The sequence below is a fragment of the Ciconia boyciana genome, chromosome 1, assembly GCF_034638445.1.
Source record: "Ciconia boyciana chromosome 1, ASM3463844v1, whole genome shotgun sequence".
In the NCBI taxonomy this organism is placed as follows: domain Eukaryota; kingdom Metazoa; phylum Chordata; class Aves; order Ciconiiformes; family Ciconiidae; genus Ciconia; species Ciconia boyciana.
The window spans coordinates 194,152,714-194,178,045 of record NC_132934.1 but is presented as its reverse complement, the minus strand read 5'-3'; the positions used below and the strand labels follow the sequence as shown (position 1 = coordinate 194,178,045).

The 25,332-nt window shown below is 39.5% G+C and overlaps 1 protein-coding gene across 4 annotated transcripts in view; it reads left to right on the top strand.

Annotated features, from left to right (window-relative positions):
- The first annotated feature begins 5,341 nt into the window (after window positions 1-5,341).
- The window catches only part of NBEA (neurobeachin), a 522,877-nt gene continuing 502,886 nt past the window's right edge, over window positions 5,342-25,332 (top strand). For all 4 annotated transcript variants that reach the window (XM_072854755.1, XM_072854781.1, XM_072854766.1 and 1 more), the window contains exon 1: window positions 5,342-5,623. In XM_072854755.1, coding sequence (XP_072710856.1) covers window positions 5,342-5,623 — 282 coding nt within the window. The remainder of the gene's footprint in view (window positions 5,624-25,332) is intronic.

The window sequence follows — 25,332 nt, the reverse complement described above, 5'->3', positions numbered from 1 at the left end:
ATACAAATTTCATATAGATATTAAATAAATCTTTTTAAAATTACAACTAAATTATTTGGATAACCTATTGCAATAAACATCAAAATAACTTAGTGAAGTCATACTGGCTTCATCTGCTTCACTGTGATTGAAATGTTTATAATCTCACTTGGACGGCCTGTTACAATGTTTCTGAAATTGTACAGGGTACAACAAAACTTGCCTCTGGAAATACATACAAGGTATTTTTTTTCATGTTTTTTTCTCTTTTAAGACTAAAGAAAAGGAATTATAGAAAAAGCTGGTAGAAATCATTTACAGTTAGAGTAGCAAGAAAATTCTAACTTCAGTTTTTTTACTTCTGCTTTAATGCACCCTGTCGTGTGGAAGTTTAAAGACAGTGAATGCAACTATTTAGTGCAATACATATGCACAGCAGGGTAAATTTAGATGCTGTGATGGCCTTTCAGTTTGTATTTCCTAGCTTTTTATTTTAAACTTATGAGAAATCCTAGTTTTCAAGAGAAAGGGGCTAATAGCACTTCCTGAGCCTGGCACAGGAACAAATCGCATTATCCTTACTCATGAGAATACTCTAATTAAACACAACAGGAGTCCTCATATGGACATGGTAAAGCAAGCAGTATTTTGATGCCACTGTGGCAGATGATAAAAGAAAATTCTCTAACTCTTTCAAACATGGTTCAGTCCTGATCTACATCATTTCACTATAAAAAAAAAATTTCTAATATTTAGTGTAAATATAGGCCTGTAAAAAGCAGTCCTTATTCACTTAAGTAGTTCCATTATTTGTAGCCAAGAGTCTGTCTTCTAAAACATGTTTTTTTCCAAGCTTTCTCAGTTGAATGACTACATAATATTTTTACCCCCAAAATAAAGTACTATTGCTACAATTTATTTTACAACCGAAATAAAAATTGAGCTAAAACTTTAAACAATTATTTGTTAGATTTATTTTCTCCCCCATCTGTTTGTTTGTTGCAAGCATAGGAACATAGATACATATCTTTTTCTTTGGTTTTTGAAATTATATTCGAGACCACCTTCTGGCATTTATGGAGAATGGAGGCTGAAAAAATTTAAAGACTATCATGAAAGAAACCTCCCGCCATCTATTACAGGTGAAGCAAAGGCATGCTCTGGGAGCAAAGGCATTGCTTTATCTCATTTCAGTGGGGAGCAAGTGTTGTGAAAGTTACAGAAAGGGACGAGATCAGATCCTGGTGTCAGTCTTCTCTTTGTGAAAGATGAAGGAGTGCATAGCATCCTTCCACACATACTGTCTCCTGCCACACCTAGTCTGGGCCTGTGTCAATGACTGATCTTGCAAGATGAACTGCAAATTGTTATAATTATGCAAATACTGGGATTTGCCAATGCAGAACACCTTGCTGGACCGGGACCCAACTATCTACCTCATGACTTAAATTGTCACTGACAAACTCACAGTCTTTGTACCGAATAAGTCAATATCAAGGAGATGAGACAAACCTTATTTTTAAAGAAAAGTGAATCATGTTCTGTAGCATTTCTAGTGTATGTGCTCTTATTTTAATTTTCAATCTGATGAGGTGTTAAAATGGAAGCAAATGAACACCAGAGCTGCAATTACTACAGGGCTGAGATTAGTGTTACAGATTTGTTGTTCTTTCAGAATGCCAGTGCTACAATAATGTTCACACGAGTTGATGAATGGTTTACCTCAATGAAAGTTTGCTTATCAAAAACAAACACTGTTGATTAGAGAAGACAGCTACTTCTTAACAGTGTTCCAGCTCATAAAAATAAAGATCACATGATTTTGTAAAAACTTATTTGTAAAACCAAATACGAGTTTAAGAACTAAAGGAAATCTCTCCTGTTACACATAAAGTTGGGAATTCACCTTCTTTTATTAAGAGTTTTTTTCCTACACTACGTATAGTATATTATGTGATTTCAGCAAGGAAATGACAGTCAGCCAGTTCAAGTCCTCAACTGGAAATTATATAATGAAAGATTTCACAAATACAACTTCTAAACAAACTCATGATTGCAACTTTATCAGAAATTCAATGTGGAGGAATGCATTGATAGTTGTATATGGAACAGCTGTAGTCAAGAATTACCCCAGCATTTGGGTACATGTGTAAATCATGGAGTCCTCCATGAATAGTGGTATGAAGTACAGAATGGATAATAAAACATATCAAACCATATTTTGTTATCCCACTTTTCTAGAGAAAGGAAGTTTATGTGGTTGTGCTATTAGCCCATTTGTTCCTTCACAAAGATAAACAACAAGTCATTGACAAATTTTAAGCAAATTTAACAACAGATCTCAAAGTTACAAAGTTATTTTGGGATTTGTAAAAGTTGGTAAGTGGATAGAGATATAAATTAATATACTTACCAGTAGAAAAGCAATCATAACTTAGCTCCCTACCCATTTATCAGCATCCACTATTCATCAGCATCCACCCGATGAATCAGAACAAGAAAACTGGTCAACCTACCAGCCAACGTGAAGCTTCCAGCCAACCATACTATTTGTAGCAACATGCCTCACCAAACAGATGTGGATATGGGAATAATAAAGGGGAGAACTGTCAAGTGTTAGCTGTTAAGAGTGTTACAATTTTTAGTGAATGTTACAGAGTTTTAGGTTTACGTTTCAGTTTTGCCAAAAAAAAAGGCATGTATTCTTGAATTTTCAAAAGTATTTACATAATTAAATAACTTAAGTTTACAGAAATTGAGGACCTTCAAACTCTAAGAGGTTATCTGGTTGCCAGATAGGATCATTAAGAACATGAAATATTCCTTTCTGAGATCAAGATTAACAGTTTTGGGCAGCCTAATTTGAACATTTGCTTTACTGGTTGGCTTGTACACTGGAACAGTAATTTAACATTCCTACATAGTCAAAAGCTTTTATGGGAAATGGGGCAAAGTAAAGCAAGTAATGAATCCTTCACTGACATTTCCAAGTTAAGGATTTTTGCCGAGGCTTTTCTGGAGAATCTTTTTAAAAGCTTCTGGAACAGGACTTACTTCAGCCAAGGATAGAAACAGCAAGTGCAGTTTGAAGCACCACACTCCATCAGCTCATCGCTATCCACTAGCTGGAAGTTATTGTGCCCAGAAGTCACCCTGTGATATACAAGAGCTTCTCATCCACTACAGTAGAAAGTCTGCCTGGTTACCTCACTGGAACATCCCTCTTCGGGGGTTTAAACTAAGAAGGGCTGACTCTGTAGTAAAGCAATTAAGCACACGTGTATTCAGTTTTGCTAGTTCTGCTATGGGGCTGGTGGGAATGGAACCTTTGGCCGCTCCACAAGTATACAAAATTAAAGTATACCTTTACTCTGAGTTATACAAGGTTGCTCATGGATGGTGGCAAAATGTAAAGGAATTTCATTCCAAGAAAACTGTGTGCCTTCTTATCTCCCATAACCAATCTTTTGGGTTTTCTCACCATCTTTTGTAGCTTTCTGAAATAATGTTGGTTCTGTGATTCCGAGATAACCACTGTTTTAGTCATGTCTACGCATCTGGGCTATGCATACTGTCAAGCACCTATGGACCTTGCAAACAAGTAAATGTAACATACTGTATTTACAAGTATGTAGAGCTAATGCATCTCATAGTACAGAGCTGAGGTCTTTCTTCTTTGGTGGAGCTTAGAGCAGCTGCTGTAATCCTGGAAGATGTAGTGATCGAGTCTTGCTGATTCATTGTGTTTATGCAGTTTATTATCTAAAGCTGGGTATAAGGAGGACCAGCAATCCAGCCAGATTCCCAAATTTGGGGTTACAGAAGGGATGGGACGAATGGTATTCTGAGACCAGGGGACAAGATTTGTTGTAAAATTCAACTTTGTGATGACAGTCACTAGGAAGCCAAGACAGAACACGTTTTTGAACAGGGACGAATTATCTCCAGCACATGTAGAACAAATATATACAACTTTATTCAAACAACTATGTGAATAATTTCAGCCTCCTCAAAACATCAGAGGTACTTCTGTTTCTCTGATATAACACTGGAGAGGCTTGAAAAAATGCTCATTGCCATGAGGCGTCACTGAAACCAAGGGGCTCAGCAAAACTGCTGTCGACTGGACACCTCTGTATGTAACACCAGCAACCAAGAACGAGGAGTGCAAGCATTAACAAGACCTCTGGAAAAATATCCCTCTCCTTGAATGAGCACCACACGAGCTCTCAAGCTGGCAGACCCCGGGGTTTCCCCTGTCCCTGCCCATGCCCGAAGGGGCCACAGCTCAGGAGCCCTTGCACAACCCCTGACACTCTCACTCGACCACTTGCTAAGACTGAAATTGCTACCCCCCAAAAAAAGAAACCCCAAACAAAAGGTCCCTAGCCAGACACTTTTCCTCGCACAGCAGCGTGGTACCAGCGTGGGGAAGGGACGGCAGAGACCACAGAGGCTCGAAAGCATGGGAGCCGGCCGAGAAGCCCTGCAGGGCCCTGCCCAGCCGGCCGGGGAGCAGCCCAGGGCCCCTCACCAGCAGGGTCCCCGGGGAGGCGAGGAGGGGCCACCCCCCGCGACGGAGGCCTGCGCCTGGCGACGGGCAGCGGGCGCCAACCGCCACGGCGGCGATCGCCAGCCCGCAGCCCCGCGGGCAGCCCGAGGGGCGGCGCAGCGCCCCGCCCCCCCCGCAGGGGGCGCCCTGGGGCGGCGGGCGAGGCCGAGCCCTCGGCCGGGGGGCGGCCGCGCGTCGGCGCGGGCGGGCGCCACCCTGTCACTTCGGGCGGCGTTGATGCAATCTCCCCGGAGCGGGCGGGCGCCGGCCCGCGGCACCCCGGCGGGAGGCGGCGGCTCCGCGCCTCGGCGCGGTCCCTCACGCCGCCGCGGCGGCAGCGCGGCCTCCCTGCACCTGCTCACCTGTCTCCCCGCCGGCTGGGGGGGCCGGGCCCGGCCACTCCCCCCGACGGGCTCGGCGCAGGCGCCCTAGCGGCTACCGCAGGCAGGGGGCGGCAACATGGCGGCGTGAGCGGCGGCGGTTTCGGCTCCACAACAACAGCGGCGATCGCTCGCGCACCCGTCAGCTCCGCGCGCCGCTCGCCTCCGCCGGGCCGCGCCGCGCTCGGCGGCGCCCGCTCCTCCCGCCCCGCGGCGGGGAGGCGGCCCCGGCTGGGCAGCCTTCGGCTAACGGGGCATCGGCGCCCATAATAATCCCTCATTATAGCGGAGCGGGGGAGCGGCTCCTGGGACGGTGCCTGCGCCTCGGGCCGGCTCCCTGCGGCCCCGCCGGGTGCGACTGCGGTGGATGCGCGGCTCGGCCCGGCCGGGCGGGGAGGCGGCGGCAGGTGCCGGTAACGGCGGGGGGTAAATGGCGAGCGAGAAGCCGGTGTCGGGGCCGGACCCGCAGCCCGCGGGACTCATCTCCGTCGGGGCCGGCGGTGGAGGCGGCGGCGGAGGCGGCAGCGGCAGCAGCGTCGCGGTGATGGGGGAGCTGAGGGCGTCGGGCTCCGGGTCCGTAGTGCTCCCCGCGGGGATGATTAACCCGTCGGTGCCGATCCGCAATATCCGGATGAAATTCGCCGTCCTCATCGGACTCATCCAGGTCGGGGAGGTCAGCAACCGGGACATCGTGGAGACGGTGCTGAACCTGGTAAGCGGCCGGGCACCCCGCCCCGGTGACGCCCGGGCGGGCAGAGGGCCCGTGGGCACCGGCCCGCGCAGCCCACCTCCTCACGGGGCTGCTCCCTACATCCCCCCGCCCCTGTGCAGCCCGAAAGGGACCTTCATTTTCCCTGCCCCTGTGTCCCTCCTACACGTACGGCCCTTCTCCAACCATCTTTCCTTCCCAAACTCCTCTTGTTCCTCTCTCTCACCGTTAATACCGCGACCTGCTCTTCTCCTCGTCGTGCGTGTGACAGAAGCCCCCTTAGTGCTCCCTAAACTCCACGCAGGACCCTACCTAGTACAGACAGGCCACTCTTCCCCTTCCCAGTGCCTCTCCCCCGCCGCCTCCTGCAGAAGTGTAGTGTATGTGCAATTCACAATGTAAAAAATCAGGAGATTAAGTAATTCGCAATTCTGGGTTCTGGACGCTGCCCTATAAGCTGGTGGCTTCCTCATTGGAAGAAGAGTGCTGTGAATGTAGTATCTGTTTTTAATTGAAAAAAATATAAAAAAGCAGCCTGAGCTGGTATCTTTTCTTAGTGGCTGAAACATGTGAAGGATTTAACCCTGTTAGCTCAGAGCTAGTTGAGTATTTTATGTAGAGGAAGGGGGAGGAGGGAGATTTTTGCAAGGATTTAATATGCTTTAATATCTGTAATAAAGAGTTAGTTGTATTGCAGTATTGTATTGGGTTGCTCATGTCTTAATAATCTGCCATGCTTTCCAAAACACGTTCTTGTCTGCAAAGTAAGTGCTGTTGCTAATTTTGTTTAAGGTCTGTGCATTGCAAAACACTATTGTACACTGGTAAATAGCTTGAAACAAGGGGAAGATGCTAAAATGTAGCTCCTTAGTCATCTGCTCACTTCATGGAGTGAAAGAGTTACTGCAGGACTGTATGACTTAATGTTTTTGCGCTACCTACACCAAAGCCTGAGGAACTTACAGAAGCCAAACGAGTGGATCTAAAAATGAATCACTTTCAATTATGTGCAATTTGGTGCTGCTCCTGAATGCAAGATTTGCTGCAGCAAAGCTTTTGAAGCATTTCAGTCAATGAAATATCCTCAATTTTTGCATATAAAATAGGATAGAAAAATGACTGCTCAAAACTGAATAGCAATTAATTGAAACTGCCTTTGTTTCAAATGTTTAATGCTTCTAATGTCCACTCATTTTATACAAAGTCATGTAAAGAATATATTTTGTTTCAAACACTTTAAAAAGATGTATTCTTCTGTTTGACAGTTATTTGCATTTGACCTAGCACAGACTGAATGGAAAAGCTGCAGCATGCAGGGAAAGACATGGTTTGGTCAGATCATTTTAATATTTATGGCTTATCTGAACACACAGGGTTAAAGCCCTAATAGTTTTGTGAATATGTTGGAACACTAATCTGGTATATTTCCCACTCCTCTCTACATGCTGTTTGACACTTAACTGAAACGTGATTTGTAAATTTTTTTTTTTTGTACAAGTATGGTACAAGTCATCATAACTTTATTGGATTATTACCCATTCCTTTAAAAGTAGCACTCGAAATAAGGGACTAACATACAGTTATTTTATTAACTGGCTTTGTATAGACCATGACAGATACAAAGATGTTTAATCCTTTCCTGATTTTCTTTCTTCTTTCATTCTTCTTACTGATATTTAAGCTTATTTTAATTCTGGCTGTTAATACATCAGCAACTGGACTAACATTGGCTTGTCTTTGGGGGGGGAGGTTAGAATCTGTTTTGGTATTTGTGTGGAGGACATACAGTGCTTGTTACAATGCTTGCCTATAAAATCTACCTACTAATTAGTTCCTATTGCTGAAAACTACGCTTATATTTAAAAATAAACGCAAGAGTGTTTAACAGTGCTCTCAGCATTGGGAGACGTATATGAATGTGAAACTGCTTGGGAGTCTGCTGCAGTAGCGATGCATTCTGGATCAGTCATTACTTAACAGATGGACTCTAATATACAATAGTCAGTATTCCCACAGCAGAGAGAGGTTATATTGTGTCTGCTAATCTTTTTCTTCTCAGGGCAGTGAATGTCTCAAACTTATGCTTGTGTATTTGAAACTTAATTTACTTGCATGTGAAACAAACATAGTGAATATGGCAGATACAAAGTAAAGCTGATGGCATATCCCTAAACTAGTAAACGTTATCTGATTCTGTATTAAGGATTTTAATAGAAACTCTAAATAAAATGCAGTTTTGTATTTTAGAAGCATTCTTTGAGGGGTGGGTGGGCGTGGAGAGAACTTGATTTGTTTTGGGGGTGTTTTTTTGTTTTTTGTTTTTTTGTTTTTTGTTTTTTTTTTTCTTCAGCCTTTACTATTTCTGAATGACTTCTGATGCAAGTGTGATAATGAGTGGACAGTGCTTAAAGAGCTGATCTCTGTTTGATGTGTCAGTTGATATGTTAAGTCTCTGAGAGAAATATAACCTATACTATACCACACTGGCTATCTGTAAGCTATTTGGTAATAGCTTTTTAGTATCAATATTCTACATAGCTGCAACTTCTTTTATTATCGAGGAGAATCAGAAGTTAAAGATTGAGATACTTTTTTTATTTTCTTATCTGAGATTACTGCTCCTCTGTGTAAAGCTTAACTAAGTCTATTCATTCTTCTGCATCTGCATGGAAGCAGCAGCAAATTTCTGAGACAAAACTTTGGTTTGGCTTGCCCTTGTCATGGAGATGGTCACTCTTCTTCCCTGTTGAGTTTTCTTCTTAGGGTTTCTCTTGGACAGTTTTTACCTTTAAATGTTTGTTTTGGTGGCCCCTCACTGGTCTCTATTACCACATTTCAGACTTACTTCACGTGGTACCTTCTGATGTTGATGGACACAGTGATTTATTGTATCTGTGAGGTGATGAAGTGCTTTTTATGCAGTGCTGAAAATCTTTTTCCGTGTCTAATATGTTGCTGGATTTTCAGCTTTGCCAAATTTTAACAGTTGACTTTCAGCTCAGACAGTATTTTTTTCTTGGGCATGCCTACTCTGTTTATGGGATTAGTTTATCTTGATACTTTTCTTTTTCTTAGTGACACTTCTTTTCCTCTGAACTTACTGGGTGTTCAGAGTTCTGTTATACTGGTGAATTTGTTTGATGGAATATCGCTTGGTAGAGTTTCTAATATTACTTGTGTTATTTTTCATTGTTTAACATTATAGTGGAAGACATAATGGAGAGGGGGTTCAGCCCTTTATATGCCAATGCCTATGAACTACTTGCAGTTTTCCTTAAAAAAAACCTTCTAGTGTTAATACTATGAAGGTCAGAAGATGTTAAGAGTCTACGAGCTGAAGGTTTTTCTAGAATGATTTTATAGAATATTGTATTCTTTTTACACTTTTGGAAGTAGGAGGGAACTCCTCATCATACTTCATGCATTCTTCTGTGATGGGGCTTATTTTGATTTCGATCCGTGGGTTTAATAGAATTCCCAGGTTCAGCATGCTGTCTCAGAGATGTGTGTTCACTGACCCTTGTGTACTGCAGAGCACCAAACTGGAAAAGGCTTTCCTTACAAACAACATAATCCCCTAATTGCTCTTAGTGATTTCTCTTTGAGGGTATTCTGACACCAGTTTTGTGCTTCTGTTGATGGGGAGGCCTTTCCCCTTTGAATGGGTCTATTAGTTTTTTTAGGGTACTGTCAAAGATGATGTTATTGCTATGATAGATGTGCTGGTTGTTATTCTCCATAGTTCCTTTGCTTCTTGATACCATTTTGTACTTATGATATGTGTTAGACTGATGTTTAAAATAAAGTTCTGCACCATGTGCTCCAGCGAATATGATATTAAGGTGGAAGTGGGTCAGTCTGTCCATCTGTATTCTTCTACTTGAAGAGTATTTTTGTTTCACGTATTTCCTAGTTCAAAATTTCCACACGTGGCTTTAATTAGTTTGTCTATAATATATCTCCTTTCCTTTCATTATTTTTACTGGCTTGCTTCCTTAATTCTCTGCTTTTCCAGTTTTTTCTGTCAGTGTATATCTTGAACTGTCTCTTGTCTGGCCAGCTTTCATCAAACATGACTACGTGAATTGCATTGTTTCTTAGCTTTTAGAAAGCTTTCTCTCTTCCAGTTTGAATTTCCTAGAATTTTTTATTTTGAGTTTTGTAGTGCTGATTCTATGGCAGCATGAAATAAGAAAGGTGAACAGGAAGCTGACTGATACTAAAAAATTGTGACTGGTGCCGACACATGCTGCTTGTTTCGCCTATGCATCTTGAACAGATGATGTGATGCAGATTTGAACAGATTTCAATCTGATGCAGGTGTAGCTGACCAGGGTTCTCCTTATGCAATCTGAAAAGCTTTTATATATGTTTTGTCAGGCTAGAGAGTGCTTATAAGAAGTGGGTCAAACACCAGGCATAGTTCAAAAGGTCTCTTGCTGTTCTTGTTGACTACAGCCCACGCTTCTGCCTAACTCTTCTCATTTTCTTGGCTGTTCCATCCTACTTCAGTGTTAGTCACCCATCACAAGAGGTAAGCCATTTTTTAGTGCTCTGTCATATTGTGTACTTGCAGGAGTGGCATTTGCAGCTTCAGAGCAAATGGACTGGATTATGTGAGATCCTTCTTGCCCTACAGGGTCTCTGTAGTAGTGGTCATGAGGAAAAATTTAGAGAGGCATATATGAGAGAGACTTTTTTTTTGTTTCCCTTTAGTACTCCTTTTCTTCAAACATTGGACGAGGGTCTTCTTGAGCTAAAGTTGGCTTTTGATATTTGAGTTCTTTGAATCCATTTACAGTTTTGGTTGCTGCAACATCCTGTGTCACAGTTCTACTCTTGTGTGGGGAGGAAGGATCACTTTTGTTCATTGCATGCTGTTGTACTCTGAGAAAGCGTGGGCCTCGTGAACTGTAGCCTCCATCATATGACTTCTGTTTTTCTTGTGGAACTAGCTTTGCAGGCTTGAGAGTCTTATTCCATTTTCTCGGCGGAAGTCTTCTTATTTTTGTAGTATAATTCTCTGCTGATAGTATTATTCAAAAAAGTGTTTTTTTTTTTTTTGTGTGTGTGAGTTTTTTGTTTTAGGTAATACTTACCTGGAGGTGTCAGTCCTTGTTCAAGTTACTGTCTGTCCCACTGGTCCCTTTTTATCCTGCTCATATTATCTCCATACTGAACTATGTCTGGAAGTTACTGTAGAAGCTACCAGAGCCATATGGAAAGAGCAGTATCCAATGCGAGAGTTTGTAATAGAATTCCATGGGCAACTACTTAAGAGTACTGTAGCTGTTGTCATTATCTAATACTTTGATGGAAAACTTATTTTTTGTTACAGAAAATCTTTGAATGACTGAATGTTCACTTAATTTCTTTTAGTATAACTGATTGCTTTTGGCTTTTTTATCTAATCTTTGACAGTAGGTGTTTATGGGTGGGAAGTTTTCTTCAATCCTTGTATCAGTCATGAAGCACTAGTGATATCTCAGCAGGTGGCTTGGAATCTGCTGTGGTTTTGGTATGAGGCATTGATACATTTCTATAGGCGATAACTTTTTAAAATCTGTCATGGTGAGCTTATTGCTGAGTATTCCTTACTGCTTAACTCTGAACAGCTATTTTCTTCTTAGCTTTACATCTTACTTGTCTTTACAGGATTCAGTTAATGGATTATAAGGGAGGTGAATACCTATGGTTTTTTAATTATTTTTGTCACGCTGAAGTAATAAAGTTCTGAAACTGGTATTAATACAACACCTCCAGTCTTTGGCCTTTCCCCCTACTCCCACCTGAGACCCTACCTATGTTCTCTCCCTTTGCATCAAGCAAAAGGTTAGCACCTTTCTCTGTCGAGATGCTATTTTTACAAAATTGTGACCTGATTCCCCATTTAAACCATGTGTTTTACAAGACTAAGCATTTAGCTGTGTACCCAGTTATACACTAATTTTTCTCTCCCCTCCATATTTTCCCTCACTCTCTCCCCCAGCCCTTGGCTTTCAGATGAGTACTCAAAGGGGTAGAAGTCAAGGGGCATGGCTCATTACATTCACGAGGTTGACGTCTAGGAGGCTATGGTACAGTTTTTTCTTATGTTAATGCTTTTCAGTGTTTCCACTCATACTTTTCAAATATATGAATCACTGTCTATATTACATCGGGTTTTTTTTTTTAAAAAACAGACCCAAAACCTGCATAATCATCTCTGAATTCCTACTGAAGTGTTTGTTCCCCTTTCACGCCATGTTGAATTTTGTCAAAGTGGAATAAAATCTGTGATTGGGTTAGTACCAAAACTGAGACTTTTATATCCTGATAAATACTGTGCGCAGTATTAACACAGCTGTGTTAACTTAATAAGCTATCCAAGCTATTTTAAATCAATCTCTTAATCTTACCTGTTCATTACTTGGTACTGCACTTTTTTGTTCTTGTATCTTAGTCTATCTGATTTGAAATCTGCCATTTAAAAACAAATTGTGTTGCTCTCTTGCTACTACAGCATTTTGTAGTACTTTACACAGAACAGTATCATTGCAGCTACCTCAGTAGTTGATACCTTGTGTGTGCCTGGTGGGCAAAGCATCAGTGTAGTAGTGTGTGTTTATGTTGATGGAGTTCCATTTATTTTGTGGTGGAATTTGATCCTTAATTACCATTCATATTTTTGGAAATACCCCACTGTGGAGTTTTATTACTCCTTGCGTAGACAGAACCCTTAAGGTTTCTTTAAGTATGAATCAAATTTAGAACTTGCTGTTATAATCAGAGGTGGCAGATCTCTTGAAACATCAGTTTTGAATTTGATGATCTACATCCCACTTCTGTCTTGCAAAGGCTTGGCTTGAATGTACTATGAATGATACAGTATTCAGTATATGATATTCAGGGTAAAGATAATGAAGAATTTTTAAAAAAGGGTTTATTTGTGGAGAGTCACATATCACTTCTTTAATGATAGAAATACCAGTTTCAACTATAGGATTATGATGGATTTCAGCTATTTGAACTATAGTTTCATAACTTCCAATTTAGGAAGATTGTTAATGATGTTCATCTCCAAGAGAATTATTATTTGTTATTTCCAGTAGACAGGCACTTCAACTTCTGATCAACCTACTGACTCTGCTAAAATTTGCGTTCTGGTAATTTTTGTGGTTTAGAGTTTGTTCTACTTTTGAAGTACATGGAAAATAATAATCTTCAGTAAATATGTAAGTCTAAGTAGTTTTGGTGTTACTGAGATTTATATCAGTGATGTCGATTCATTTATATTAATGCAACGCTATAATGTGACTACCCTGCTTTAATTTAAAATTGGGTTGCATCAGTGAGATTGTTCCAACATAATTCACTGAAAGCTTGCATAACTGAATACTGCTTATGCTATTCAACAGCTTACAAGTGCTTGACTTCTATATTTGGAAAATGATGTTTCTTTCACTGCCCTTTTGTTTACAGTTGGAAGCCTTTGTTAACTGTGCAGAATAGGTATTAGGTTTTTGAATTATCTGAAAGTGAGATAGGGCAAGATACTAACTTACAAGTGAAATTGTGATTAATTTGAGTGTGTTTAATCATGCTTTTTGGTACCTGATGGCTTTTGTAGTACTGGGACAGTGTAGAAAGAAGGATGGAAATAATAATTCTCTGAGTAGAGCCTTCTAAACTAACTCCAGTACCAGCAATATGACATTGTAGTCAGTTTTATGTGATCTCACTTTTTTTTTGACTTTTAAGTGTTCATATTCTGTGACAAATACTCAATTCGATAAAATTTTCTAACTTTTATTTACTTTTGATTGCCTGCTTTGAGCCATTTTAACAGTTTTTAAAAATTTTTTGCTCTTTTGTTTTGTAAAAATAAAATGTTTTGAATATCTATAAGCACAAATATGAATTGGAAACAACATGTCCTTTGATTCACAAAGGGGCCTGTACAAACCTGTTGAAACAAAGACTCGTTCCTACTACAGAATTATAGAAAACAATAAGATATGTTTTCATTAAATATGGAATAGTAACCATGAAATACACGTTCAAGCTAGTAATGAACTGATTGAAGCCAAGCCCTGTCTTGGATTGCTCATGCCTGACCGATCAGAATTTGTTCTTACTCTTCAGCAATACCTTGTATAGCTCGCTGCATCCAAAAAATACTTCTTGATTTAATTGTGAGCTAAAAATCTTCCTATGTCACTTTTAGTGTTAAGAACCTTCAATTTAAAAAAAAAAAAAGAAAAAGAAAAAAGAAAAAAAAGAAATAAAAAGATTACTTTGAAATCAGGGGAGCATTCTTGCTTAAAGTTGAATTTATGTTTTATGGCTAGCAGAATGGGAAAGCTGTCTGCCCCTTCCAATAGGGCATATACATCAGAATGTAGCTACCGAGTTTTGTCAGCTCCAGTTGTGTAGCATCTCCATAATGTGAGCAAATGTACCTAAGGATTGGGAAAGGGTAAAGCACTACAAATGTAAAAGAAGGTCTTGAAAAACAGGATTTGAACTAGTGTATCTAAGGATGTTATGCAGGGAGAATGAGCTTCCCAGTGGTCTGGAGAATGGACTTGGGGATTCAGTATCTTTGCAGAAAGGCATTAGCTGCAGCTGTTTAATTGTAGGAGTTGGAATGTTAAGAGAATGGGGCAAGAGCTGGTGCCTGAAATGAGAAGAAAAAGCCAATTTTGTGGGAAGAAAGCAGCTTCATCCCTCTTCAAATCGTAATTTTAATAAATGAAACTTATCAGGGGGCCTCTGAAAGGTGCATTGTGGGTATGTTAAGTTATGGAAAGAAGAAGGAGGTAAAGAACCCTACTAAGTGGTGTGTTATACTTTCATGGCTGGTGACTTTTGCCGTTTTCTTTTGAGATTGAGAGCTCCCACAAAAGCCATCATTGTAAACTCGGTGTTTACATGTCCAACAGGATTGTTTAGCTCAACATGTTCCTCCATGAGCAAGAAGTTTGATGACGTAAAGTTGTCCAAAAATTAGTATCAGCACCCCCTCTTTTCCTTCTATTGCTCCAGTGAAATACATTATCTGTTTTGGTAAATGGCAAGGTGTGTGGTATTTGTGAGTCATATCTGTGACTGATGGCTACTTGGCTGTTAATATTCATGTGCTGAATAGCTGAAACTTACAGAAACATTTGTGTTAAGACTGCGTTTGACTGAATAAGGTCTTCCAAGCAAGATACTCAGGAGGTGGGAGCTACTTCATTCTTCTAATTCTTTTTCCCTAAAGAGATTTGTGGAGCCCCTGCCCTGTGTTTTAGTCTCTGGGGCTCCAAAATTCTTCTCTTTGCTTTTTCTTCTGTCTTCAGCTATGGCATGTATACCTCCAACCGACCTGCAGAAGTCTTCTGTTTTTTCTTTGTTTTGTTTTATGCAATTTTTAGGTGATTTGAAAAGCTTTCTCATCCACTCTGTTCCTCATGGAAGTGTTGCAGCCTCCATTGCATCTTTTGATATCTTGGAGAGCATTATGTGTATGCAGAAATAGACTTACAAGAAGAGCCTGTTAGAGTTGCATTTACTGTCCAAGGCTGAAGTGAATTGAGTCCATCTGAAAAGAAACTTCTACATACTCTCCTGGGCTCATATGTAACACGATTCCTTCCCCCCCCCCCCCCCCCAAATCATGTTAATGTTCATGCCTCTCCATTCTTCTCTTTGGCACTAACACTACAACATCCTCCTGAAACTTCGTTGTCATAAACTAGCAGAATCACAGAAATTTCAAAGGTAGAACAGGTGAGGATGGAAGGGCCCTCTGGAGGTCTCTAGAGAAAAATCTGTGCTCACAGGGTCAACTAGAGCAAGTTGCTCAGGGCCTTGTCTGGCTGGGTTTTGGATATTTCTAAGGATGGAGACTCCCATGTCAAGTTTTTACTTAGGTGTGAGTGGAGTTTCCTGTGCCTGTTGATACTCGTCGTGTCACTGGGTGACACTGAGAAGTCTGGCTCCCTTGTTTCTACTCCCTGCCCTCCCTACCTCCGCTACAAATACGCATACACATTTATAAGATCTCTTCAAACCTTCTCTTCTTAAGGCTAAACAATCCCAGCTCTCTTCAGCCTTTCTTTTGTATGTCAGATGTTCCAATGCCTTAATCATTCACACATTTAGATCTTTATTCTCCTTGTGTAGATAATAGTGCTCCCTTTCCAAAAAGTGGGAGGTGGAGTCTGGGAAGCTTTTTAATTATAGCAACCCTTTTCCTCATCTCACAGTGTGAGCTGCAATATCTACCACAAATAAGCCAGTCAATGTTGCTATGCCTAACCCAGCAAAGGACAATTTGCACCACATGCAGCCAAGAAAGAAAACAGACCTCCGTGAGCCACAGCAGCGAGTGTTTGCTTTTCATCTGTTGTGCCTGCTTGTTAATAGATAGCCTTGGATGAAACACACAAACCCGAGAGTGTCTGTCAGTTTTGTAAATCACAGTTATGGTTGTAGGTGAGCTTTATTTCTTGGATTTCAGAAATATAAAATGTAGCTACATTTGATATTCTGCTGAAAATGTATGAGTTAATATTAATGGCTTAATACTGAGTTAATGAAACTTTGTGGCTCTTAACGTATACTATAAATACTACCTTATTCAATGAATTAGCATGAATTGAAATTAAACTAGGAGAGTCATTAGCATAGTCTTCAAAGTTACAGATGCTTGATAACAGAAGGAAAAAAATGTAATATTCAGTATAGAGCCAAAGCTGTTAAAGTTCTGCATTGAGTTTGTTGAAAAGAATAGATTCATGACTTTATATATAGGATAATATTTATAGATGAAATGTTCGATAGCACTTTACCTGCATATAGCTATATGTTACTTAGAAACTGTAATATGTTAAGCAAAGATGATTGTGTAACAAATTTTTTATAGTTCATGTTTCATGCAAAGAAAATAATTCTTTTGTTCAAAGTAACTTACATTGTACAATAATAAACACATTGTGACTGGAACAATGTGTAGGCTTAGTCACCGAGGGGGAGTCAGTCTTTGACAGTTGATACAGTATGGTATTTGACATTTTAAAGGTAGTGCTCACTGAAGAGGAGTTGATACTGTCTTTAAAACAGACTGTTCTTCAGTGAAGAAGTTGGTAGTTACAAGTATTTCCTAAAACCCAGAAGCAGGTTATTCCCAGTTCTCACAGTCGTGATGATTTCCCTTATTACTAGTATGAATGGTTTTTATAACAAGGGAAAATAGCTTATGTGATTTTTTTTTTTTAATAAAAAGTTATTAAATTCTATTTAAGAACAAATTTGGATCTACTTGCTTTGTTGCCTGTCCTGGTTCAGTTGAAAAATAGTTTTGAAGTCTGTAATCCTTTTTCTCACTTGAAGGTGTAGTTTACTAAGCCAGCTATCACTTTTTCAGAAACCCAGCAGCTCAAACTAATGCAAATACATGTAAAACTTTTATTAAGAGCCTTTGGTGTAACTATAAGCAACAATTGAAAGGAAGGATGGGAAAGGGGGAAGCAGAAGTTTCAGCTGAATGAGGCTAAACCATATAAACTGATACTTCTCCAGTTGAGGCTGTTCTTAAAAGTATCAGCACAAAAAAATGTAAGTTAATTGTTTAGGTGACGTTTAGCTATTAAGAAATAATACCACTGAAAGGAAGCTTTACACTTAAAAAAACTCTTAACAGTATGAGTAGAAAACCCTGAGTACAACAGGTTATCTTCTCTCAGTGATGCAGTGTCCACCTGGATTTAGAGACCTTGAAATGACTGGTTATATGATGTTTTATCAATTTTTGAAGTGTCTGAGGGAATTACCACCATCTGTTAATACCAGAGTCTAAGCCCACATGTGGGCTTCAAAATGCTTTAAGTGTTGAATTTTTTAAGTAAGAAATCCTTCTCTTTAAACTAAACTAAAGCAGTTAAGGGGTTTCAGAGTGTAAATAGAAAATACCTTTTTTTTTTTTTTTTAATAATCCAGATTTAAGCTCTTGGATTGTTTGTCACAGCTTTGGTTTGTGGTTCTAGCCTGTCCTCTGAAGTTAGAATGGCTGCAAATACTTGTAATTGAGCTCTTCTGCACTAGTTATGACATAACTGGCTTTTCAACTTAAAGTCAGTCAAGCTCTGTTTTAGGCAAAAATTACTTCACCCTGAAAAGACAGCAGCACATATATTTTCTTCTGGCTGAGATCACTCCTAAATGTGTCTTGTACCAAAACCTGATGTTATCCAGATGTGCAGAAAAAGCCGTAGGAAGCTTGAAGTGTTAATACAATCTAAATCCTTTCTAGAGGTCAGAGGGATCCTAGGAGCACCTTGTTTAAATTACTCTTTCAAAATTCCCCTCTCATATGCTCCTTGTGGAGTTACAGTAGGTTTTAGGGCTTCCTCAGTAAGGAAGCTGGCTAAGCAACCTGAACTCAACTGGTGCCAGCCAGCTAACATAGGGATTCAGTTTTCTGAACTCTGTTCGTGGTTGTGTTGTGTCTTTCTGTATTACTGTCTCTTGAAGTGTTGTGTTTCCCCCCAGCCCCCTATAGGTACTAGGGCTTTTGGGATGTGTAGCACTTTTGGGGATGAGGATTGGGTTTTTTTGCTTAAGCAGTATGTCTGAACTGGCTCTGTATGTTTTTGCTGCATTAGTTTTTGAAAAATCTTGGGTTTAAAAGTTTCCTTATGTATGGCTTTTGTAGAGTATAAGCTGTTGAGGAGACCACATACTTCATAGTACAAGCAGGATGTGGTACAAGCTCCAGCTGACAGTGCAGCCAATGTGAATTTTGATTTAAAAATCCTTTAAGAAATCCTGAGGATTGCCTGGGAGATAGGAAGGAATTGTTTGTGGTGTAAAAACAAATCCTGACTTAAGAAAAACTCCTTGACATTTCTATTTATTTAGAAAATTGAAATCCAACTAAATAGTCTATACTTAGTGTAGCAAAATGAGATCTTTAAAACACTATAATGAAAGGCTACTGAGGCATTATTAAAAATTAATACAGCCAAGAGAGTTATTGAGGAAAGTAGCATCTAGCAGTAATTGTTAGTACATTTTGGTATTGCTGTATGGTAAGTAGCTTCCAGCTTCTTAGTCTGTGTTCAGTTTCCCTAGTAATATTTTTAATTTTTTTGCAACTCTTTTTTTTTCTTCTCGTATATCTATAGGTTGAGTAACCATTCTAGGTCAATAGGTTTATACTGTGACTGAAAACAAAGACATGCCTGAAGTCTTTTATTGTTATAAGCATCCAAATAAGCTGTAGAGGAAAAATACTTTAATCAGACCAATCTTTGGGGAGTAAAGTGTCATAAAAAAACCTGTATTATGACACTTTGTGGGGACAGTGTCTGGGATAATGCTCAGGTTTTGAAGGTGTTGGGGCTTGGGGGATTGGAGTGATACAGTCCTGTCTCAGAGAACGTATCGAGTTTGCATGGCAAGGTTTTGGTAGCCGGGGGGGCTACAGGAGTGGCTTCTGTGAGAAGCTGCTAGAAGCTTCCCCCGTGTCGGATAGAGCCAATGCCAGCCGGCTCCAAGACGGACCCGCCACTGGCCAAGGCTAAGCCCATCAGTGACGGTGGTAGCACCTCTTGAATATGTTATCATAGAAGGGGAAAAGACAACTGTGAGGCTGCAGCCAGGAGAGAGGAGTGAGAATATGTGAGAGCAACAACTCTGCAGACACCAAGGTCAGTGAAGAAGGAGGGGGAGGAGGTACTCCAGGCACCTGAGCAGAGATTCCCCTGCAGCCCATGGTGAAGACCATGGTGAGGCAGGCTGTCCCCCTGCGGCCCATGGAGGACCCCACACTGGAGCAGGTGGATGCACCCGAAGGAGACGCTGTGACCCTGTGGGAAGCCCATGCTGGAGCAGGCTCCTGGTAGGACCTGTGACCTTGTGGAGAGAGGAGCCCATACTGGAGCAGGTTTTCTGGCAGGACTTGTGACCCCATGGGGGACCCACGCTGGAGCAGTCCGTTCCTGAAGGACTGCACCCCATGGAAAGGACCCATGTTGGAGCAGTGTGGGAAGGACTCATATTGGAGAAGTTTGTGGAGGACTGTCTCCCGTGGGAGGGACCCCACGCTGGAGCAGGGGAAGAGTGTGAGGAGGAAGGAGCAGCAGAGACCACGTGTGATGAACTGACGGCAACCCCCATTCCCTGTCCCCCTGCGCCACTTGGGGGGAGGAGGTAGAGAAATCGGGAGTGAAGTTGAGCACGGGAAGAAGGGAGGTGTAGGGGGAAGGTGTTTTCAAGATTTGGGTTTATTTCTCATTATCCTACTCTGTTTTGATTGGTAATAAATTAAATTAATTTCCCCGAGTTGAGTCTGTTTGGCCCATGAAGGTAATTGGTGAGTGATCTCCCTGTCCTTATCTCGACCCACAAGCCTTTAATTGTATTTTCTCTACCCTGTCCAGCTGAGGAGGGGATTGATAGAGCAGCTTGGTGGGCACCTGGCATCCAGCCAGGGTCAACCCACCACAGAGAGACAGGTTTTGTTTAAATGATGGAAACATATTGAAATACAGTTCTTAAGGAGATACAGAAAACCTGTGGGTTAAATATTTTCATTTATAGTTGTAAACAGATTTACAGTTTTATGCAGAGATTGGTTGATGCACACTACTATTAATTTCTCTGTATTTCAACAAACAGTTGTTTTTCAGCTTTTGAAATCTGTGGACTTTCTTCATTGCGTTGACCTTTGCAGTGGTGAGGTGTAATTAAAAAAATGCGTTTGATACTTTCAAGTGATGAACAAGGTTTAGTTGTGCATACTGACTGTCCTAGATGCATTGCTGTTTCTGATACACCAGTAGATTCTGACTAGTTAAAAGAACTGGCAGTGGCACGCAGCTCTTCAGCAACTCCACTGCCGCCTCTGTAAAGTCTTGTTTGACAGAGAGAAATCAGCTTGTTCTCTCATGCAGATTGCTGATGTCTCTCTTCATACACGTGAAGCTATTTAGAGACTTCTTGGAGGACAGTGTTACCAGCAAACAGCTTGTATTAAACTTTTTGTGTCACTAATCCCACATGCTACTTCAATGCGATGTGGATGAAAGTGCTTACGTTTCATGCTCTATAGCTTTTACTTAAACATCTAGGGATTATTCCCTACTAACTAGTGCCCCTTGTGTGACACATCCACTGGAAAGGCATGCCCAGCTTTCACACAGAAGATTCAGAACTGGGGTCTTGTAGGATTTGTATCTCATAGCTTCATTGTGCTTTTGAAGTCCCTGGCTGACAGAAGGAAGACCATAACTGTTCTTCTTGTGGAAGGTCCATAGTGGTTGAGATGTTTTACCCTGGCTTGTAATATTATAATTGTGTATTAAAGAAGAAACTAAATGCTTTCTTTTTCAAGTCTATCAGACAGCTACTGCTTTTAAAACTCTTGTGTAGGAGAAAACTGTAATTTATTTGTTACGGTGGTTGAATAGTAAGTTACAATTTAAATGTAACAAACAAATGAACAGGAACTTCATAAATTTGTCGTTTCTGGGTATGTTCAAAATGCACCCAACTAGCTTTTAGTTAAGCATCATATTGCCATGGCACAGTTACTGTGACATGTCTTTTTTTTAACTGGAAAGCTGGAAGGTTTTTATAATTTTTTTGTAGAAGAAAGGATCAGGGACACGTTTGAACTCCTTCCTTCTTATCCTTGTTGTGTAGTATTTTCTGTTTTGGTTGACTGCCAGAGACCAGTATATATGTGTGTGTTCTACCTGGAAACATTTGATTGTCTTTATCTGTATTTGGTAATTATACCATGAATGCTTACATAAGATTTTATTTTTCTTTGTGTAAGTGAGCTTAACATTGTTTAATTTTGTGTGCTTTTTAAATTGGAGAACTGTTCCTTTTTTTCTTGCACAGGGCCAGTTAAGACTTTCACAGATGTCTGGCACATTTAATTGCAAACTGCCATTGAACTGCACACACATTGTTTGGTTGGATCATCTTTTCCTGTTTAAAAATTCATGTCAAAAATTAAAGAAAATGGAATGCCTAGTGAGCATCAGTAAATTATAAATGTAAATATAAGCATTTGGAGGCACTTCTGCAATATGAAATAAATGTTAATGTAGATGATGTTATCCAGCTTTGAATCACAAGGATTCTGAAGTCTTAAAGATGAACTATGAAGGTTGGTTAAAACCAGAAAAAAAAAAAGAGCCTGGGATCAGTTACAGAATGTTAAATCATGACTCACAGAACCTCTGTGAGACTAATTCTTATTAGTGGTAGTCAATACAGAGAAAGTGTGTATTCTAGTGTAGGCTTTGGGGGAGGGCATGGTGGAACACATGCAGATCTAAAAATCTTATACCTTCCAAGTGCTGTGCCTTTTTTTTTTGTTCAAATACATAAAAAGATTGTTTTTACTTTCCTTTCAAAAATGTTAAAGGTTGCTTGTTGAAAAAACGTGGCTTTATTGGACCTATATGGTCCTATTGTCCTCAACAGAGAGTGGCCTTGTGGCTCTTCGTGGTTGGTTGCGTTGGTGACACATTACTTGTAGGTGAATAAAATTTGCTCCTTTGAGATGAAGGGGCTCTACAAAGCTGTTTACAGTAAAAAAGTAATTTAAAAAGCTACATGTCTGCTCTAAGTAAGCAGGTAAAACTGGATAAAAAGATGGACATATCACATTCAGTGAGGCAGTATTAGCTGGTTTAGACATTTATTGGCCAATGATTTCCTTGTCACTGTTCAATTGGTTGGACCTTACTTTCTTCAGAATGGAAATTTGAATTAATGTACTTAAAGATTCACTTTTAACAATACTTTACCATCTTCACTATTTAAATACGATTGCATTTTTAAAGTCTCCTTTTGATCTGCAATAGTAAAGTTCACTGTAATCCTTGTCATAAGTGATGTCAAATGGTGGGTTATGGCTTTACTTTCGAATTAAGTAAAAATTGAATTGTCATGGAGGACAAGTATTGAAGATGCATTTCAATGACTGCATTTGTGGAGTACTGGGTAGATATTGTTAGCAAAGGAAACAGAAACCAAGTATCTGATGCAAGCTTTCAGTCTCTTTGGGTTTTTTGGTTTGTTTTTTTTTTCCTCTTCTGTAGGCCCATTCGATTAGATTTACATATGTTCTCCCTTCAGCTTCCATAGCTTCACTATTATAGCTTATCTGTAGCTAAAATTATTGTAATTTTTAAAAAAATTCTTATTTTAAATCATTCTTCAAAGTGAGTATCATTACTTATTAAATGAAAGTAGGGGTACCATAGTCTTTTATTCTGAGTAAACAGATTACATTTTCCTGTACTTAAATTTTCATGAACATCAAAGCTGTGCCTATTCTTGCGGGATTTGGGGCTAATTGTTTTGTTTTGTTTTTAAAATCTATTTCAAATTAAAAATATGCATATATTTCTAGCTCTGCATTCCTTAAAATAAAAACATACTTTTCAAATAATGTTCACAATATTTGAAGTGTGAAGTATTTCTTCTGGCTGGAGTATTTTAGCAAAATACTTCTTACCATAAAAATCCTTGATGTGCTTACATTAACTTTAATAAACTACTTTTCATACAGAACAATGAAAAATCAGTTTCACAATTGTGGGGTGATTTTGTTGTTTGGGTTTTTTGTGGTTTTTTTGTTTGTTTGATTTTTGTTTTTTTCCATTTCTTTAAAATACGTATTCATATGAAATAAATAATGACAAACTAAAAAACCCCCACCCCAAACATGTAATGAAACAATCTCCTTGACTGGAAGTCAAGTCATTCTTTTTTAAACTTCTTAGAATACCAATCTGCTAAAATAATTTTATTTGAACTAAAAATTAAAGCTGGTTATTTGCACAATGGGATACCAAGGGGGTATCAGGAATTCTCATCTCTGGGTATGGTCTGTGAAAGTTCTTTCCGGATTGAGTTGTGATAGACAGATCTGTGAAGGGCTAGAATTAGATTACTAATATCATTTTCACTTGCAAGAGAATGCTGGATTTTAGGCAGCATCAATAAAAGTAAAAAGTTAATTCAGTTGTGCCCTGTGATGGTGGATTGTATTTCTACCTTTCTTCATAGATTTTTTTTTTTAAATAATTTCTGAACATCAAAAATGTACTTCACTGGATGCTCATATACTGTTGAAGGAAAAAAACAGGAGTTTTAAGAACATATGAGAAACTATACAAAGTGAAATGAAAAAATCTAATGAAAAAAATCTTTGTGGTCATGAAGTTTAATTGCTATAGTATGTTTTGCTTAAAGCCATACTTACAATGAACGTTTTTAACTGTGTGTAAATAGCATCTAATATAAGAAGGAGAAAATGTTTTACTTGCAAATTTATACAAATCAAGTAAATATGCATCTTAATACAGCAACAGAGATGCAAATATAGCCTTTTTATTTTTAAAGGAAAAGTAAATGTGTATGAATTTTTCCAGAAGTTTTAGTTGCCACCTTTTTTTTTTTTTTAACTTATCCGTCCCCCTTCATGAAATCTGATGTGGTAGATAAGCCATCATCATCTGTGAAGTGATTGGTGGAGGAAATAATTATGTGGTAGTGATCGTCACGGTTTTTTGAAGGTTACTTGAGCTCTTCAGCAGTTAAGTTTTGTTGAGGAGGGCAGGTTTAGGAACCAGAGTAACTTTGAAAAGTGGGATTTATACAGTTCTGAAAAATCTCTTCCAAATTTCTTGGTCATCAATGTAAAAGACGTCCTTTAAAGTATTTCCTTAGCCAAAGAACCAGTACTGACGGGTAAGTTCTTGTACTGTTAACATGTATCTTGCACACTCAGATTACAAACTGAATTTCAGATTGGTTTTAAATGTTCAAGTACAGTACAAAACATCTTGTGGAACTCTTACATTCATCGACAAGTTTCAAGCATTGGAACAGGCTGCCCAGGGAAGTGGTTGAGTCGCCATCCCTGTAAGTATTTAAAAGACGTTTGGATGAGGTGCTTAGGGACATGGTATAGTGGTGGTCTTGGTAGTGTTAGGTTTATGGTTGGACTCGATGATCTTAAAGGTCTTTTCCAACCTAAATGATTCTGTGATTCTGTGAAGTTAAAATATATATTGTAAGTGCTAAGAGGGAGCTATGAAGGCTCCTCCTTTAACTTGAATGAATAGTTTATGGGAAGGAAAAGATGGAGGGGAAAAAAACCCCCCTTCAACATTCAGTAATTTCTCAATTTCAGTATTTATAAAACTGTGTTCCAAAATTACTTGCTATATTCCTCTTTTCTGGATGAGTTAGACATTCTTGCTGTAAGAATGTGTGACTGTCTTACACTAAGATTTGATTAAAGAAGTTATTTATTTAAGTGAAAAATACTGGTCTGATATTATATTCTTGGCGTATTTTGATGCCTGAATATAGTGTTGCCAGTCATAAGCCCATGACATTTCTGGTTAGGTCCTTGTTTTGTGATTGGTGAAGGCAGAAAAGAAGTGCCCTCTTGTCTTCACTGTGATAATTTTTTTTATTTGAATAGCTTATTTATTTTAATAATAACTATATAGTGTGGCAGTCAGTAATTCTTCAGCTGCTATGAGGTTCTTGTATCAGAGTTTTTTTCAACTTAACAGCAACAGTATATTCAGTAGTTGACTGCTGATGAAACTACAATAATTGGTATTAAGATGCGTGTTGAAATGGGATATACATAATGCTGCCCTTAAAAGTGAAAATTTGTGACTGCATGTCGGACTCCTAACAGA